Consider the following 19,697-nt stretch of genomic DNA (forward strand, 5'->3'; position numbering starts at 1 on the left):
GGCTGGGTTATTTCTTCTTCTTTCACATCTCTGGAAACATGAGTGGATACCAAAGAAGCAAATTCCATCTTCATGATTTTTTAAAAGGCATTGTACTATATGTATAAAATAAACATAGTCATTTATTATGTTTTTAACATGACTAATTGTTTTTTCTACTCAAAGAAACGGACCTCAATTTCAAACCGCATTGAAGAAAAATACATGTGTTCTTGGGTGTGTGTGTGCACGTACGTGCAACTAATGGGTGTAAATTGTGTTGTTGTTGAAAAACATTAAAAGACGTCTGTAAACTTCTGTTTCTCTTTTAGCTTTGTCTCAGTGTGAGTCATGCTAACAACCATATCCTAACATACTGGTCTCAGTGCACTTCATGTTACATCCAGGGTAGATTATTTGTGGACTGGGACCTTTTCAAATTGATTCAGCACCAGTAAGAGTTCCATGACAATTCTAACAAACCTAAAATATTTACTTCGGTCATGTGTTGATCAGTTTGTACGAGTGCACCAAGGTCATGGATTCACATACATACGAAAAGGTATACACTAACTGGACTGTCAGTTGCTTTGGATAGGTGTCTGCTAAGTGGAATAATATGAATTCTATCCCAAAAATGTATTTGGTTTATGATTAGTTTATCCTTAACATCAGCAAAGTGTATTCAAGTTCACTGAAGTTCCCATCTGTAGCGTTGCACTATGCCATAATAACACATGACTTATCGAGGAGACTAATATAAGGGCATCATGCCATCTGTGCAGGTGTTTAATGTTTGAATATCCCGTAGCTACATCCTGATGCTTTCCCCATGTAATCTGTGTTGTGCTGTAGGCTCAGGAAGACTGTCAGGAGTATGACATGTACCAGGTGCCCTGGCATTGTCTTCCCAGTTGGTACTGCGTATAAAACGATGTCAGCCAGCAGTCCCAGGTGTAACACCACCTCTTCCTGCTGAGAGACGAGCTGTAAAAAGACGACTGGTTGGTTTGAGCTGTCTATTGTAGTCTTGTTCCTCAATATTTAAACTTTTTATTAGTGCAACACCATGACAGTGTAGGCTATATATTCGTTTCCAGAATCTGCCATACTACAGACTGTGACAAATTAGGACTTTCCTAATGACTTGATTAGGCTCTAATCTGGTAACCAGATCTGTTTGTGAATTAGCCAATGCTTTGTAAAGGGAAAGGCAGTTGTTGTGACAACACAGCGGTTGGATATGAAAAGTCAGACATCTCTTTTATTTGAGAGTAAGTTGACATTTGAGATTTGGCCCAGAGTACTTCTTGACCATGTGACATTACCAGGAAAACCTTAGACAACACACACTCAGTATGTACAATTTAGTACCTCTAGAACCCTGGGGGCGTCTCGGACTCTCTGGTCTGTTTCTTGGCTCAGGTGTTCCTGCAGAGCGATCCAGGCCACATTCCTTAGCCCTTCCTGCAACACGGCTCCACTGAGCCCTCAGCATACTTACACCAAAGCCTGAACAGCACTGTAGCGCAGCTGCCAGGCGTCGGTGCCAGCTAGCGAATGAACAGATGACACCAAACTCGGTGAAAACCCTGACAAACTGCAGACCAGGATAGGGAATTACTGCTTTAGATTAGATTTTTAGTGTAAATATAATGGCTAACCCAAGCTGTTGGAACATACTCTTACTTTAAACTGTAATGTCTGCAATGTAGAGTCATATAGGCCTAATATCTAAAGATGTTGAAAAATGAATTACCAAGACTAAAATAGATGTTGTTATATTTTTGCTCATTTCAATGTTTGCTTGGTTTCACACTCCTTTTCTCCATTATTTACATGGATTGCCGTTTGCCATGGCCAACAACCCCTCGGATGCATCCCTTCCTGGAAAAGAGGATGACGTACAGTACTTTTAGTGATAATGAAAGAAATGAAAAGAGAGAGAGAGACAAGTTAATTTAGTGTGTAGATTATATATGGGCCAGTTTTTGAGACACCCAGATGAAGCCTAAACTACAAAAACATGCTCAATTTAGAATCTCCAGTGAAAGTGATTTTCAGTCCAGAACTTCGCTTAATCTTGGTCTGGGTAACCAGCCCATAATATGTCTAGAAACCCATCCTGCTCTGTCTTTGGGTTGATGCAGAGACTCATAAACATCTGAAGGCACAGCAAGCAAGACTTTGCAGAACCAGAACCATTAGTCCTACAGTACAGTCCACCCCGAATTTAAAATAGATGTTAAAAATGAAATACATTAATTTAAGAATTAATAGATTTTTTTTAAATCACGTTGATTTGGATGACTAAGCAAGTCTTTATGACTTGAAACTGGTATAAAATAAACATGAATACTTTTAGGAACAATCATGCATCCGGAGCGATGTGTTTACATACATACAGTTGAAGTCCAATGTTTACATACACTGTAGCCAAATACATTTAAACTCTGTTTTTCACAATTCCTGACATTTAATCCTAGTAAAAATTCCCTGTCTTAGGTTAGTTAGGATCACCACTTTATTTGAAGGATGTGAAATGTCAGAATAATAGTAGAGAGAATTATTTATTTCAGCTTTTGTTTCTTTCATCACATTCCCAGTGGGTCAGAAGTTTACATACACTCAATTAGTATTTGGTAGTGTTGCCTTTAAATAGTTTAACTTGGTCAAATGTTTCGGGTAGCCTTCCACAAGCTTCCCACAATAAGTTGGGTGAATTTTGGCCCATTCCTCCTGACAGAGCTGGTGTAACTGAGTCAGGTTGGTAGGCCTCCTTGCTCGTACACGATTTTTCAGTTCTGCCCACAGATGTTCTATATGATTTAGGTCACAGCTTTGTGATGGCAACTCCAATACCTTGACTTTGTTGTCCTTAAGCCATTTTGCCTCAACTTTGGAAGTATGCTTGGGGTCATTGTCCATTTGGAAGACCCATTTGCGACCAAGCTTTAACTTCCTGACTGATGTCTTGAGCTGTTGCTTCAATATATCTACATCATTTTCCTGCCCCATGATACAATCTATTTTGTGAAGTGCAAAGGACCTCCTGCAGCAAATCACCCCCACAACATGATGCAAGCCTCCCCCTTTTTCCTCTAAACATAACGATGGTCATTACGGACAAACAGTTCTATTTTTGTTTTATCAGACCAGAGGACTTTTATCCAAAAAGTGTGATCTTTGTCCCCATGTGCAGTTGCAAACTGTAGTCTGGATTTTTTTAATGGCGGTTTTGGAGCAGTGGCTTCTTCCTTGCTGAGTGGCCTTCCAGGTTATGTCGATATAGGACTAGTTTTACTGTGGATATAGATACTTTTGTACCTGTTTCCTCCAGCATCTTCACAAGGTCCTTTGTTGTTGTTCTGGGATTGATTTGCACGTTTCCCACCAAAGTACGTTCATTTCTAGGAGACAGATGCGGTATGTCAGAGGTCTTGGCTGATTTCTCTTGATTTTCCCATGATGTCAAGCAGAGGCACTGAGTTTGAAGATAGGCCTTGAAATACATCCAAATACACCTCCAATTCACTCAAATTATGTCAGTTAGCCTATCAGAAGCTTCTGAAGCATTGACATCATTTTTGGGAATTTTCCAAGCTGTTTAAAGGCACAGTAAACATAGTGTATGTAAACTTCTGACCCACTGGAATTGTGATACAGTGAATTATAAGTTAAATAATCTGTCTGAAACAATTGTTGGAAAAATGACTTGTGTCATGCACAAAGTAGATGTCCTAACCAACTTGCCAAAACTATAGTTTGTTAAAAATAAATTTGTGGAGTGATTGAAAAACAAGTTTTAATGACTCCAACCTAAATGTATGTAAACTTCCAATTTCAAATTTATGACTGTGCAATGACTGGCATGACAAGAGGAACACTGATGATGCACTATCCAATTTTGAAATTGCACCTTGTGCAGCCTACTATTACAGCTGTTAAGATTAAGTTGAAAGCCAGACTGAGTTCCTTTTTTGGGGGAAATATTGTCTTGCATACAACAAGTGCAAATGGTTTTATGCACTTTATTTAATCGACAAAACTAACTTGGATTTTATTATTTTTTATTCTCCCATTATATGACATTTACAGAAAGATAAACAATGACAACATTTTACTCTCAACAAGCAACATTGGTAGAAAGAGATTTGCGCATAACACCATACCCTAATGCTGAGTTTCAAAGACAGACAATTGAACAATTACAATTCTATACCAAGTAAAGTGTATTGTTTCTCAAATATGCTTTTCATTTCAAATCCTCCTAGACCATCTTCTGTCTTGAAATGGACTTTTGTCACTCATAAAGGAGATAATACATTTTCCCCCATAATTTAATCAGATGTGATAGAACTATTAAACTAGCTTTGACATTCCCATTCACATTCAAACATTACAGAACAACCATTTCCACATTCATTTACATTGACACAAATAGACATTTAAAAAAAAAAATGCAACCAATGTCCCAAGAATTCTAATTCCTTACCATGACAGTGAAGGTGCAATTATTTGACCACCAGAATAGCTAAGCATTCTTCCATATCACACATAAGATACACTCACCTAAAAACACCCCAGGAAATGTAAGGGAACATTTCCATCTCCTTGGAACGTCACAAATGTGTTCAAAACATGAATTAAAAAACCCCATGGCAACATGTTGAAGTGGATTTGAAAATGGCTCAGTCAAGGTACCAGTTTAAGGCATTCCATCTGTTAGCCAAGATCACAGGCAAGAACGGAACAAAACAAAAATAGTTGCGCAAATATGACAGGATTTGTGACCTTTGGCATGTGTCATATGCTTAAGCAAGCAGTCGTACGCTTTTGGCCATAGTAACAAAATGTGTCTCAAGAATGTAATGACTAACTATTGTAGATTTAGAGGATTCAACTCATTCAGATGCATGAGGGGAAAAGAGGGGATTGCTGCATATACGGTATCAATGGTGAGTTGGATCAGTTGCATAGTTTGATATCTAGGCTGTAGGCCCCAATTCAATCAATTGCAGATTATAATAAACCACGTTTCCCGGACACAGATTAAGCCTAGTCCTGGACTAAAAAGCATGTTCGATGCCAAATTTCCATTGAAAGTGCTTTCTAATGCAGAACCTGGGTTTTTCCATATCTGGGAACAGGCTTTGAAAGTTAACGCTACAGGTGTGTTTTTTTCACCAACATCCAATTAGGACATTTTCCCAGAGAGGAACAGCGTGTGTCTGTTTCCACAGTAACACCTCAATACAGTGTGGACATTCCAAGTCAACCCGCGGTGCCGTTTTCCTGCAACTGCAACTGATTAAAAGGCTTTATTATTGATACACCTTTGAACATTTCTTGATCAAAACATCTGACTGACTGGTGCGCTGTACCAAGAGTGGCATAGCTGTGTAAAACAACAAAAACGGGATAATTCACAACAATATGTATATGAAGGTCACAATAACAGACCTATATCAATGAAAGTGATGCCACATGTCAATTATATAACAACTATTTGCTGCAGTAATTTCGCATTGATAGTAAATTCTAACGTACATTTTTCTCCAAGGGGAACAACATATGTACATTGGGCTCATTATGAAATTGAGAAATAAGGCACATTTTTGCTCTTTGGAAAAATAAAAACTGCATCTCACTTGCAATGAAACATATAAAAAATATATATTTAGAATCAGTTGTCATTCAAATGGGGCGGCAGGGTAGCCTAGTGGTTAGAGCGTTGGACTAGTAACCGAAAGGTTGCAAGTTCGAATCCCCAAGCTGACAAGGTACAAATCTGTCGTTCTGCCCCTGAACAGGCAGTTAACCCACTGTTCCTAGGCCGTCATTGAAAATAAGAATTTGTTCTTAACTGACTTGCCTAGTTAAATAAAATCTTTTTTTCGGCATGCCAAGGACATGACGCAATATTCACTATGATTGAAACAATACCTTGGTAAAACAAGACAAGGAATCACATTGTACAAAATCATTAGTGGAAAAGGAAATGTGGACCTGTGGTCTTCTCAGTAGAGTGAGTTCAAGTGAAATTGCAACACAAACGTTCACAACACATACAGAACCTGAAACTGCAGGATAACTAGGGATACTGGATTCAAACAATATCATACTGCACTTTTAAAATGAAGCTTAATCAAGTTCCATTTCCTTCTCCTCCTGCCTCTCTCCTTTCTTCCCCTCCTCCCTCCTTCCTAATCCTCCTCCCTCTCTCCTTCTTTCTCTCTTCCTCTTTCCCTCCTTCCGTCTGTTCCAAGGATGTACTATGTCCCTAGGCTTCTGCATAGCCTCGCTGACAATGTTTTTCGGCACAGGAACAGAGGCCAGATTTTGGGCATGTGCCATGGCAGACTAGGCACTAGGCTCTCTGGCCAGCTGTCATGTCAGCTGTACGCGGTATGTGCTGATCTCCATTGGTTTCAGTCTGATTTCCTCTTTGCTCGACCCTCCCTCAGTCGTATGCATCAGAGTCAGGGATACGGGGATGATGCTCTGGAATCTCAGTTCTGAAAACAGCTTCTCTGTGTGGATCTGTGAGAGAACCAAACCAAACAGTGATGTTATATTCTCATGTTGGAATAGAGAACCCATTATAAAAGGAGTTGATGGTTTAATTAAAGTATTTAACGCCGGCTTTGATCATGATGAAATATCCGACTATTTTAGAAGATATTAATAGGCTTGAGTATACTGAGCAAAAATATAAACGCAACATACAAAACATTTCTACGGTTTCACTGTGTTACAGTTCATATTAGGAAATCAGTTAATTGACATAAATGACCTAGGCCCTAATCTATGGTTTTCACATGAATTGGCATAGGCTCACCCACTGGGGAGCCAGGCCCTACCAATCAACCAATCAGAATGAGTTTTTCAAAAGGGCTTTATTACAGACAGAAATACTCCTCAGTTTCATCAGCTGTCTGAGTGGCTGGCCTCAGACGATCCTTCAGGTGAAGAAGCCGGATGTGGAGGTCCTGGGCTGGATTGGTTACATGTGATCTGCGATTGTGAGGTTGATTGGACGTACTGACAAATTCTCTAAAACGACGTTAGAGGTGGCTTATTGTAGAGAAATGAACATTCAATTCTCTGGCAACAGTGGTGGACAATCCTGCAGTTAGCATGCCAATTGCATGCTCCCTCAAAACTTGAGACATTGTGGCATTGTGTTGTGTGACAAAACTTCACATTTTAGAGTGGCCTTTTATTGTCCTCAGCACAAGGTGCACCTCTGTAATGATCATGCTGTTTAATCAGCTTATTGAAATGCCACACCTGTCAGATGGACAGATTATCTTGACAAAGGAGAAATGCTGACTAACAGGGATGTAAACAGATTTGTGCACAACATTTGAGAGAAATTATTTTTTTGCATATGGAACATTTCTGGGATCTTTTATTTCAGCTCATGAAACACTTCAAATGTTGAGCTAATTTTTTTCTCAGTATATCTCTTTTATTTTGGTGTGCATGTGCGTGTTTGTGTGCATGCATGCACGGGTGTCTCTCTGTGTGTTTATGCCTGTGCCTGTGTGCTCCTGTGTGTGTGTCAGCGTGTCGGCATGTGTGTGGCAGGTTTACCTTCCCCTGCGTGGTGGCACACAGTAGCCCTGTGTTCCTATTGGAGAAGGCGCAGTCAAAGCCTTTTCTGTGCAGAATCAAAGCCGCCTCGTCCGACGGACCACCCCCATCCTCCTGTAGGACCAGTGACAAATGATTTAGTCCCGACAAAGACCCCAACTGTCACCCCCCCCCCAGCCTCAACACTGGAGCAATTATAGAGACCATCCTTTCACAGGTCAGCTGCATTTACACAGCCATGTTCGAGGAGCTGATTCTGAAACAGACCTGGGTTCACATACTGTTCATAAATTGACTGGCTTAATGGACCAATAGAGTAGTTTCAACACTGCAAACACTCCTATCTGGACCTCCAGGAAGGCGAGAGCAAAGGCTTAAGGTATTTCAAAGATTTCAAATCGTATTTAAACCCAGGTCTGACTCTAAAACAGGGTAACTACTGTAGTTTACTAGCTGACAGCACAAGTCCAAGTCAATTTCATCCTCCCTCTAGAAATGGTGTTTCTTTTCCATCCACAGTCCCTGGCTGAGTAAATGGAGAGATGCCACAGTGCATACTAAGTGGGCTGGTAGTAGCGGCAGTGGTGTCATCATGTGAGTATTCGTGTAAATCCATACAAAGCCCTCGTCTCTAACACATTTCACGCTACCGTCTCCTCTTTTGATTTGTTCTCAGAGTCAAATTGGATGTCAGAGCGTGTCTTTACCATCGATAGTTGAGCAAATTGGTCAGCAGATTCCCCTTCTCAGCGGAACAATTAGCTCGATCTTTGACATGAGAGACAGCTCTATCATCAGAGTTAACGGGCCATGCGACAACAAAGTAGGAGATTATAGAAGATGTACAACACAGAGATGTAGTGTATTTACAGAGATGATATAAGGACAATTAATGGAGGAGTGCTGAGTGTGTGTTTTGTCCAAACAAAGAAGAGATGAAACCAGGTAGGTTTAAATCAATACAGCCAAGGCGGATCTTAATAAAAAGCATGACTAAGAGAACACAGCGGGAAAAGTCATCGCTTTCGAAAACTTGGTAACTCTTAGTCTTTCTATGAAGTTGCTCTGGTGTAGTAACCCTGTAACTACTCTAATAACAACGTTGTATGAAAATATTATTACATAGTTATTCAGGATTCAGCTACATAATTGGAACGGTTCATGTCTCAACTCCATGGATATGCAAGTACAAAGCAACAAAACAACATGTAAATGCAACGTAATTAAAGCCTTACGACACAGATATACGAGTAACAATGTAAAGCATAAGCTTGTTGTAAGGAAGTACTCCGTAGCATTACCTTGGACTGTATGCTGCGTAGATTGACCAAGTGGATGTCACAGGGCAGCGATGAGGCCAGCGGGGTGAAGGCGGTCAAGGACAGGGACTGTGCCTCCGTGCTGACGGCCATGGAGATCAGAGGGTGGTTCAGGTACAACGACGACACGTGACTCAGCAGAGACGGGTAGCTGAGGGGTGAGGGTTTCTCCCCCTAGAAATATCAAAGCAGAGACAGGGATATTAGGACAATGCTCTGGGGAAAAAGAGAGGAATGATCATAAAGTAATACATGACCATGTTTTAACCCGAATGTCTTAACACTACAAAAGATGAGAGCGTCATGTGAACGCAAAACAAATGTAATGTTTTTTTTTACTCTGCCATTTTTAAAGTCATGTCCCCCGTCCTTGACTTTTCCTAAATAAGTCTATATAACACTCTGTCATGGTTAAAATCTTAATATCGCTAATAAAATGTCATGTCAACATGTAATTTTTCCCCACTGCCCTCATTCCCCGTTAGTAAGCCTGTGTAGCTGATGGCCCATTGAAACTACACCAAAACTATTTCTAAATTAATTTCACACATATAATAATAGAGTTCGCCTAAAGACAAGGTTAAATTGACAATAGTCTGATGGGTGACAATATTATCAATTGACAAATTGTAGATGAAGAGATGGGCACAGCATGGAATTGACACAGGCAGGGAAACGGAGCGCCAAAAAAGTAATTTTTTCAAATCCTACAGAGTCACACGCAAGTAAGATGTTTTGATTTATATCTAGTATCAGAAAGAGTGGATTCTGAAGTTTCTAAAACACTTACCTTTGTCAAATAACTCTCGAAATTCAAGAGGTGAGCTCTATTTCAAAGTATCGTTTTTTCCAAGAATAACCGCTGTTTACCACATGAGCAGCATAGCTCAGCCTACTAAGCAAAGACTAGTTATACAACTTAAAATACGTTATTCTGTTCTTTTGAAAAACATTTCCTTATTTATATAATGTTTCTTAAGACCTGCCAAAACAAAATTCTAATGAATTTCTTTGTGATGGATTTTTTCCATATAGCCGAAAATAGTAACATAACCTAATAGTAACATAACCTAATAGTAACATAACCTAATAGTAACATAACCTAATAGTAACATAACCTAATAGTAACATAACCTAATGAAAATGCCATTATGTTATTTGAAATAATTGTTATTTCGTATTATAATGTTACTTAAGACCTTAATAAACACATTCAAAGGACACTTTTTCCAATAGCATATATTTATATACATATACTCCAAAAAACTAGTCATTGGCTCAAAGGGGGGGGGGGGTCCCTCGAGCCAAGGCTTTTCTAGTGTTAATCAAGTCTACATTATTGACCTTCAAAAGTCAGTGAACATCAGTAAACTACAGTAGAATTACAAACTCAATCTCAAACTCCTGTTGAAAGTACCCCATCGGTCTTGGCCCTCTTCTCCAGGAGCAGGCGAAAAGTGCTAGGGGTAACTTTGTTGTCCAGGACACCCTGGCCCAGCCCGCGGTTATCATCCTGGTTCAGCCGACGATCCATAATCACCTCCAACTGGCCTGGAGGGGAAAAGATCAAAAGTTATCTTCAGAAATATTTCCATATCACGTTGTCTTCTGGTCACATAGGAGAAATTCATCAAAGTACAGAACATTATGTCTTTTAAAGCTTGGCCAGAAACAGCATGATAGAAACTTTACTCATTTTAAATCGAGTCGTACTGTATCTCCCCCTCTTTTCACATCCTGGTGCCGAAATAGCTGATGGCATTATGTACTGTATACACCACAGGAGGTTGGTGCAACTTAATTGGGGAGGACTGGCTTGTGTTAATGGCTGGAGTGGAATGAGTGGAATGGTATCAAATACATCAAACATGTGGATTCTATTTGTTTGATGCCATTCCATTAGCTCCTTTCCAGCCATTATTATGAGCCGTCCTCCCCTCAGCAGCCTCCACTGGTATACAGATGGCAAGCTTAGAATCGAGCAGGGATGTCATCTTTCCCGGAGAATTGAAGTACTGATGCCCTTCCAATAGACAACAGAAAATAAATCCACCGGCTTGCACTCACCACTCACAAGGCTGGCGGAGCCCAGAGACTGTGCAGTGAGCAGGGTCAGTCTGGTACCGGGGTCCTGGATGTAGGCCATGCTGGTCATGGGATAGAAGTTGGCTTGAAGGGGAAGCTTGGCCATGGTTCTTCTGGGCTGTATCTGCAGACAACATACCTAGCATGGTTACACAATACCCACGCTTTATACAGTGACGCTATGGACTGAAGTGCAATGAGCCTCGACGCGCAATGCGGGTAATTGAGAAACAAGAGTGCTATGACATAGCACCAGGAGTACTTCCTGACCATGTGACCTGACCAGGAAAAACTCAGAGCCCTAGACTTTAACGAGGACCCAGAATTTTTCTTGTAGGGGAAAAACTCCTGGCCCCAAGCATACTGAATCACCAGAGAACAGGTGTGTTGAGTGGGATCTTTATCTTAATTAAGCCGACCGGTTTGTTTTGACTACAATGGCTGCGGGAAGCTGTTCAAGTATGTTGTTGTTTTTAATTTGCGTTAAGCATTGAGTTGCGTTTCATCTCTGATGGCAGTAAATCCTCTTAATCCCTGAAATCAAGGTCAGACTGCCAAAAACATGCAAATAGAGATTGGGGGGGGGGGGCTCTATGGCAGCGTATCTAATTGGCAAAGGAGCTCAAATACTGATCTGTCTGAAGATGCTCCCACGAACAAATTCAAATCGTTTCAGCTTTTGTTTTCAATTCAAAACTTTATGTCATGACACAAAATGGAAGACGTCAATGAAGTCCCTTCTGGGAACTTGGACAGCTAATATTTCTAATATTTCCCCATTCAGCTAGTTCCAATGTCAAGCTAATGCTACAAAATAGCCATTTCTATCATAGTTAATTGCTACTCATGTCATAATTTACCAAGCACAAGCCAGTTCAGTAGCAAGAAACAGTATTTCTTGGGTTGGAATGTGTGACAGTAGCTGGTATACTGCAGAGCTCTGGGCTATAGCTAGTATACTGCACATGGTTCTGTTTTCTATGTTTCTTTGTGTAGCCGATGTGAAATTGTTAGCTAGTCAGCGGTGGTGCGCGCTAGTGGCGTTTCAATCGGTGACGTCACTTGCTCTGAGACCTTGAAGTAGTGGTTCCCCTTGCTCTTCAAGGGCCGTGACTTTTGTGGAGCGATGGGTAACAATGCTTTGAGGGTGACTGTTGTCTGTGTGCAGAGCGTCCCTGGTTCGCGCCCAGGACGGGGCGAGGGGATGGGCGTAAAGTCTATACTGTTACATTGATGCTGTTGACCCGGATCACTGGTTGCTGCGGAAAGAGAAGGAGGTCAAAAGGGGGGTGAGTGTAGCCGATGTGAAATGGCTAGCTAGTTAGCGGTGGTGCGCGCTAGTGGCGTTTCAATCGGTGATGTCACTTGCTCTGAGACCTTGAAGTAGTGGTTCCCCTTGCTCTGCAAGGGCCGCGGCTTTTGTGGAGCGATGGGTAACGATGCTTCGAGGGTGACTGTTGACGTGTGCAGAGCGTCCTTGGTTCGGGGCGAGGGGACGGATGTCAGTTTTATCTCCTGCCCTCTTTCAGATAACTTAAAAACATACTAAAGCACTCGAGGAGCCATTAAACGTTAAAATGACACAATAATAAATTAATTGTACAGCTGTGAACGATTAACCTCTACACTTATCCTTCCGTGTGTACGAAACAAATGAACATTCTCTCATTGAACGGCACTGCAGTGCCTGAACAGAGAGAGTGGTAGTGAGAAAGAGAGAGAGTGAAAGAGAGATCTGTGTCATACAGTAACAGTACCTGGAATCCGTTGAGGTCTGTGAAGAATCGATCCTTGCTGTCCACATCTGATGCTAACCTCATTGCAATTTCATGGTTGAACTCCCTCCTTATATCTACCAAGTTACAGATCTCCACTGCCTGGCCCTCCACACCTAGAGTGAGAGAGAGAGAGAGAGAGAGAGAGAGAGAGAGAGAGAGAGAGAGAGAGAGAGAGGGAGAGGGAGAGGGAGAGGGAGAGGGAGAGAGAGAGAGAGAGAATGACAACTCAATCATAGAGCCTACACTGAACACACGCTATGCTGTGGTGCTTACAGTATTACTCAGGCAGAGGTGCTGCTACACATTTCTCAGGGAGGAGACATTATAGAAAAGGTCTGTGGTAAAACATAGTCCGGATCTTTTTTTCTTCACATTTTATAACTTTTGGGATTTACGACCAAAATTATAGTGACAAATATTTTTTTATTCATGGTTATGGGACATATTCAAAAGTTTCCTTTTTCTTTGGCCTGGCTTGAGGTATTTTTTTATTTTGTATTTCTTTTTTAAAACTTTATTTAACTAGGCAAGTCAGTTAAGAACAAATTCCTATTTACAATGACGGTATTAATGATAGTCTTATTACAGAAGGTCTCCTAGTACACAAAATCATTTTTTGGGAATACATCTTACATTGTTTGATATCATTTTACATACCCAAATGAATTAATCCACCGGGCGAAAAAAAAAAACTGTTGAACAAATTTGCCGCAGTTTTTCATACAATTATAATCAAAACAGTACATAGCCTTTGGGTAAAAGCCAAAATGGTAAAGGAAATTGAGTCTGAACATTGAGCCATCAAATACAGTAATATGAGACCAACATAATGGTGTAACTCTAGTAATAAGTCCCGCAACCTTATCTCCTAAAAGCTGTATACTGTAGCTGTACCTCAGGTCAAAATAGGCAATGAAACCATTCTCTCTATCTTAAGTAAAATCAGCATGGGTGGGTCCAATTAAGGACTGTTTTTCTGTGAGATGACATGTGGACCCTCAGGGTCTCTGTCTCCTGGGTAGCATGACAGCAGCTTCCTCTTTCTCACCAAGCACGCAACTCAACATCACTCATTTTCTCTATGAAAGCAACCGTTCAATGGTATCGCACTGACTAAACCTCTCTCTCTCTCTCTGAGTGAATCTTCATGTAGCTCATCTACAGACAGATGAAAAGATGAATAGGGTTTTGGATCTTCTCCCACAGAGAAACATTTCAGGATCTTTTGCTATCTTAAGGTTCTGTTTTTCTATCTCTGATACATGTAGGCTTACCTCTACCTATCCAAGGTCCCATGCATGTATGTACTGCTTTTCAGTTGATTTTACAATCAGTGGTATAAAGTACTTAATTTAGTAAAAATCATTTAAAGTACTACTTAAGTAGTTTTTGGGGGTATCTGTACTTTACTATTTATATTTTTGACAACTTTTACTCCACTACATTCGGAAAGAAAATAATGTACTTTTTACTCCATACATTTCCCCTGACACCCAAAAGTATTTGTTACATTTTGAATGCTTAGCAGGAAAGGAAAATGGTCCAATTCACACACTTATCAAGAGAACATCAGTGGTCATCCTTACTACCTCTGATCTGGCAGACTCACAAAACACAAATGCTTCGTTTGTAAATTATGTCTGAGTGTTGGAATGTCCCCCTACTATCGATACATTTTAAAAACAAGAAAATAGTGTTGTCTGGTTTGCTTAACATAAGTAATTTGAAATTATTTATACTTTTACTTACAATACCTAAGTATATTTAAAAACAAATCATTTTAGACTTTTACTCAAATAATATTTTACTGGGTGACTTTCACTTTTACTTGAGTCATTTTCTATTAAGGTATCTTTACTTTTACTCAAGTATGAAAATTGGGTACTTTTCCCACCACTGTTTACAATTGTAGATGCATGCACGCACACACAATTTCCATCCTTACCTTGAACGTTATACAGGCGTAGAGTGTGTGTCACGTGATCGAAGGACGTGGTGATTTCAGAGAACACAGATCCTTTGGTTACCCGTATCACTGGAGACCGGGCGGGAGAGTACATCTGGAGGAGAACAGAAAATCAATGGGAATCAAATCACTCCTAACCCCATGTCCCATCCATCCTCTGCCAATAATACCTCCTACAGAGAGCATGCTGGTAAGGGAGCACAAATAAGGGCGCGAAGAGAGAGCGGGAAACTGGGGGAGCAGAACAACTGTAAGAGCTGAAGCCTTTATTCTTCACAGGGTTTCAGTACAGCTACAATGATACACGTTGACAAAGGAGCATCAATCACGTTTAATAAAGGTGTCAGATTACCTTGGCTTCCCCGTCGGGCAGGAACAAGTAGGCTCCGCTTTTATCTCGGTTGCTGGTTGTGCCGTACCACGCAAACTCCACCTTGATCTGGTGTTCTGAGCCGTTCTCTTTCAGCTTCAATCTCTGAGGGTGTCAGTCAGAAGACAGCGGGATTTAACACTTACAGTGGGGCAAAAAAGTATTTAGTCAGCCACCAATTGTGCAAGTTCTCCCACTTAAAAAGATGAGAGAGGCCTGCAAATGTTCATCATAGGTACACTTCAACTATGACAGACAAAATTAGAAAAACAAAGATTGGGAGAATGTCATATGGTCAGATGAAACCAAAATAGAAATTTTTGGTAAAAACTCAACTCGTCTGGTTTGGAGGACAAAGAATGCTGTTGCATCCCAAGAACACCATACCTACTGTGAAGCATGGGGGTGGAAACATCATGCTTTGGGGCTGTTCTTCTGCAAAGGGACCAGGACGACTGATCAGTGTAAAGGAAAGAATGAATGGGGCCATGTATCATGAGATTTTGAGTGAAAACCTCCTTCCATTAGCAAGGGCATTGAAGATGAAACATGGCTGGGTCTTTCAGAATGACAATGATCCCAAACACTCCAGATCTCCAGATCTCAACCCCATAGAAAATCTTTGGAGGGAGTTGAAAGTCCGTGTTGCCCAGCAACAGCCCCAAAACATCACTGCTCTAGAGGAGATCTGCATGGAGGAATGGGCCAAAATACCAGCAACAGTGTGTGAAATCCTTGTGAAGACTTACAGAAAACATGATATATAACAAAGTATTGAGATAAACTTTTGTTATTGACCAAATACTTATTTTCCACCATAATTTGCAAATAAATTCATTAAAAATCCTACAATGTGATTTTATGGATTTTTTTTCTAATTTTGTCTGTCATAGTTGAAGTGTACCTATGATGAAAATTACAGGCCTCTCTCATCTTTTTAAGTGGGAGAACTTGCACAATTGGTGGCTGACTAAATACTTTTTTGCCCCACTGTACATTATCACCATTACACTGACAGTTTGGCATCAATGATGAGAGCGAACAGAGCTACCGCTATAATAATAAGACACCTTCTGTATCGTGTGTTGTTGCAGCTGAGCTGATTTGATGAACAATGTGATGAGTACTCATGCCTGAGACCGGAAGGCTCGTATGACATCCCACAACTAATGCCTAGGCTTTAGCTCAGAGGAATAATGTAGTCTTGTGTCACACAGACAACCCTGGTTTGAAACCCGGTCAGCCCCATTGACAGTCTAGAAGTGTGATATATTCCATGCGACCTTTCAGTGCAATGCCCTATGGGTCACAGTCACTATACGCTTTATGACTCTGGTTCAATGCCCTGCTGTTTAGTGCCATGCTTTACTATGTATGCTATGCTGCATTATCGTACTACTAATGCTGACCCTGTAAAACAGCACATTTCACTGCACCTATCTGGTGTATGTGACAATAAAACATCTGTGATCTGAACTATGCTGTGCTCTGCTGTGCTGTGCTATGCTGTGCTAAGCTTTGCTATCAGGGCATAAAATGTACTTTTTGGTCCACCAACCACTGTGGTAGGTAGTTTTAAAAATCTACAAGCCACTCAGATTTTTTACCAACCAAAATATTTTTCCCCTGCTAAAATTACACCAACAAAACACACAAAAAATCATATGAGCATGCGTTGTAATGTTTCTAAAACAAGAAATGTATTACTAGTAAGAAGTAATGTGGTATATTATTTCAGATTTTTTTTTGTGACCTGTGTCTTTTAACCAAAATATCACAGATGAGACAAAATGTTTCAAGGTTACCACGGCAGCGTGTCTGGAGTCATGTTTGTGTCTGTGAGATTGAGTTTGACTAGTAGAAGCGTTGTCTTCTTTTATCTAACAGTTGAAACTCAAACATCGAAAAAACGACCTAGCTTGTGAACAAGACCATGTAAATAGCCAAGAAATACAAGGACAAAGTCTCACTTCAGTAAACTTTAGTTTCACGTAAATTAGACCAACTTGTATGCCTGTGTGCAGCGCTTCTAAAAATAAATCTTTCACTTAGCTCTTCACGTGTGCACAACCCCCAGCCAGGCAGTGTTGCAGCACAAGGTAAACTATATCGGATTTGTAGTTCTTTGACTTTTTGCGATTAATTTAGCAGCTATAAAACAAAACTGCAGAAATACTTTGAAAACAGCAACTGCAGCATTTATTTTACTATATATGTGATCATGCTTTATATTCACAAATGCGAGTGAAATGCTTGCACTGTGGAGCCCTGGCCACTCGCCAACATTGCTGGTGAAATGAACGTCTACCCACCGATGCCAAAATCTAGCCGGATTTGGCAGGTGTTGGGTGTTCATTTTAGGCCCTGTTTGCTATGCTGTGCTGTGCTAAGCTGTGCTAAGCTTTGCTATGCTGTGCTGTGCATGGCTTACCTCCATCAGGCCGGTGGTGGGGGAGCTCCAGATCTGGATGTGGGGGTTGTGGATGCTGAGGGGGGTGGAGGCGTCCTGGGGGATGTTGACGGTGAAGTGCTTCATGTTAACGGATAGTTCGCCGCCTTGCCTGAGGAAAACATACTCTGCCGTCTCCGCCCCGCCACTCACAGCCGTACTCAACTGGTACAGCCCAAGACCCAGCGCTGGTACCTGAGCTACGAAGGACAACTGCCCGGGAGAGAAAACACCAATACATGAGATAAAGTGAAAAAAAAGCATAAACAGAAAACGTCTCTGTTTCACCACAAAATGGTAATACATTGGTGATCAATCTCTATTCCAAACTAAAAAGACCACAGCTTTGGGTTTCTGCATCCATACACAGACTTGTCTGATACTGCCAGACACTACCTGCCTAATACTCCCTGACACTACTTGATACTACTTGCCTGATACTCCCTGACACTACTTGATACTACCTGCCTGATATTCCCTGACACTACTTGACACTACCTGCCTGATACTCCCTGACTCTACTTGATACTACCTGCCTGATACTCCCTGACACTACTTGACACTACCTGCCTGATACTCCCTGACACTACCTGATACTACCTTCCTGATACTGCCTGACACTACCTGCCTGACACTGCCTGACACTACCTGATACTGCCTGACACTACCTGCCTGACACTACCTGCCTGACACTAACTGATACTGCCTGATACTACCTGATACTACCTGATACTGCCTGACACTACCTGCCTGATACTCCCTGACTCTACTTGATACTACCTGCCTGAAACTCCCTGACACTACTTGAAACTAGCTGCCTGATACTCCCTGACACTACCTGATACTACCTCCCTGATACTGCCTGACACTACCTGCCTGACACTACCTGCCTGACACTACCTGATACTGCCTGATACTACCTTCCTGATACTGCCTGACACTACCTGCCTGACACTGCCTGACACTACCTGATACTACCCGATACTGCCTGACACTACCTGCCTGATACTCCCTGACTCTACTTGATACTACCTGCCTGATACTCCCTGACACTACTTGAAACTAGCTGCCTGATACTCCCTGACACTACCTGATACTACCTCCCTGATACTGCCTGACACTACCTGCCTGACACTACCTGATACTGCCTGACACTACCTGCCTGATACTACCTGATACTACCTGATACTGCCCGATACTGACTGATACTGTCTGATACTACCTGATACTGCCTGATACTACCTGATAATGCCTCAAATACCTGATACTACCTTCCTGATACTGCCTGACACTACCTGCCTGACACTGCCTGACACTACCTGATACTACCCGATACTGACTGATACTGCCTGACACTGTCTGATACTGCCTGATACTACCTGATACTGACTGATACTGCCACACTACCTGCCTGACACTGCCTGACACTACCTGATACTGCCTGACCCTACCTGCCTGACACTACCTGCCTGACACTAACTGATACTGCCTGATACTACCTGATACTACCTGATACTGCCTGACACTACCTGCCTGATACTCCCTGACTCTACTTGATACTACCTGCCTGATACTCCCTGACACTACTTGAAACTAGCTGCCTGATACTCCCTGACACTACCTGATACTACCTCCCTGATACTGCCTGACACTACCTGCCTGACACTACCTGATACTGCCTGATACTACCTTCCTGATACTGCCTGACACTACCTGCCTGACACTGCCTGACACTACCTGATACTACCCGATACTGCCTGACACTACCTGCCTGATACTCCCTGACTCTACTTGATACTACCTGCCTGATACTCCCTGACACTACTTGAAACTAGCTGCCTGATACTCCCTGACACTACCTGATACTACCTCCCTGATACTGCCTGACACTACCTGCCTACCTGCCTGACACTACCTGATACTGCCTGATACTACCTTCCTGATACTGCCTGACACTACCTGCCTGACACTGCCTGACACTACCTGATACTACCCGATACTGACTGATACTGCCTGACACTGTCTGATACTGCCTGATACTACCTGATACTGACTGATACTGCCACACTACCTGCCTGACACTGCCTGACACTACCTGATACTGCCTGATACTGACTGATACTGCCTGACACTACCTGCCTGATACTAACTG

The 19,697-nt window shown here is 41.6% G+C and overlaps 1 protein-coding gene across 1 annotated transcript in view; it reads right to left on the minus strand.

Moving 5' to 3' along the window:
* Positions 1-4,032: 4,032 nt before the first annotated feature.
* The window catches only part of LOC112257442 (alpha-mannosidase 2-like), a 54,213-nt gene continuing 38,548 nt past the window's right edge, over positions 4,033-19,697 (minus strand). The window contains exons 14-22 of the mRNA XM_024430993.2: positions 17,528-17,758; positions 15,079-15,201; positions 14,706-14,820; positions 12,740-12,873; positions 10,965-11,106; positions 10,315-10,448; positions 8,880-9,071; positions 7,579-7,692; positions 4,033-6,522 (exon numbers count right to left, since the gene is read on the minus strand). Coding sequence (XP_024286761.2) covers positions 6,370-6,522; positions 7,579-7,692; positions 8,880-9,071; positions 10,315-10,448; positions 10,965-11,106; positions 12,740-12,873; positions 14,706-14,820; positions 15,079-15,201; positions 17,528-17,758 — 1,338 coding nt within the window. The 3' untranslated portion in view covers positions 4,033-6,369. The remainder of the gene's footprint in view (positions 6,523-7,578; positions 7,693-8,879; positions 9,072-10,314; positions 10,449-10,964; positions 11,107-12,739; positions 12,874-14,705; positions 14,821-15,078; positions 15,202-17,527; positions 17,759-19,697) is intronic.

The sequence above is a fragment of the Oncorhynchus tshawytscha genome, linkage group LG09, assembly GCF_018296145.1.
Source record: "Oncorhynchus tshawytscha isolate Ot180627B linkage group LG09, Otsh_v2.0, whole genome shotgun sequence".
Lineage (NCBI taxonomy): Eukaryota > Metazoa > Chordata > Actinopteri > Salmoniformes > Salmonidae > Oncorhynchus > Oncorhynchus tshawytscha.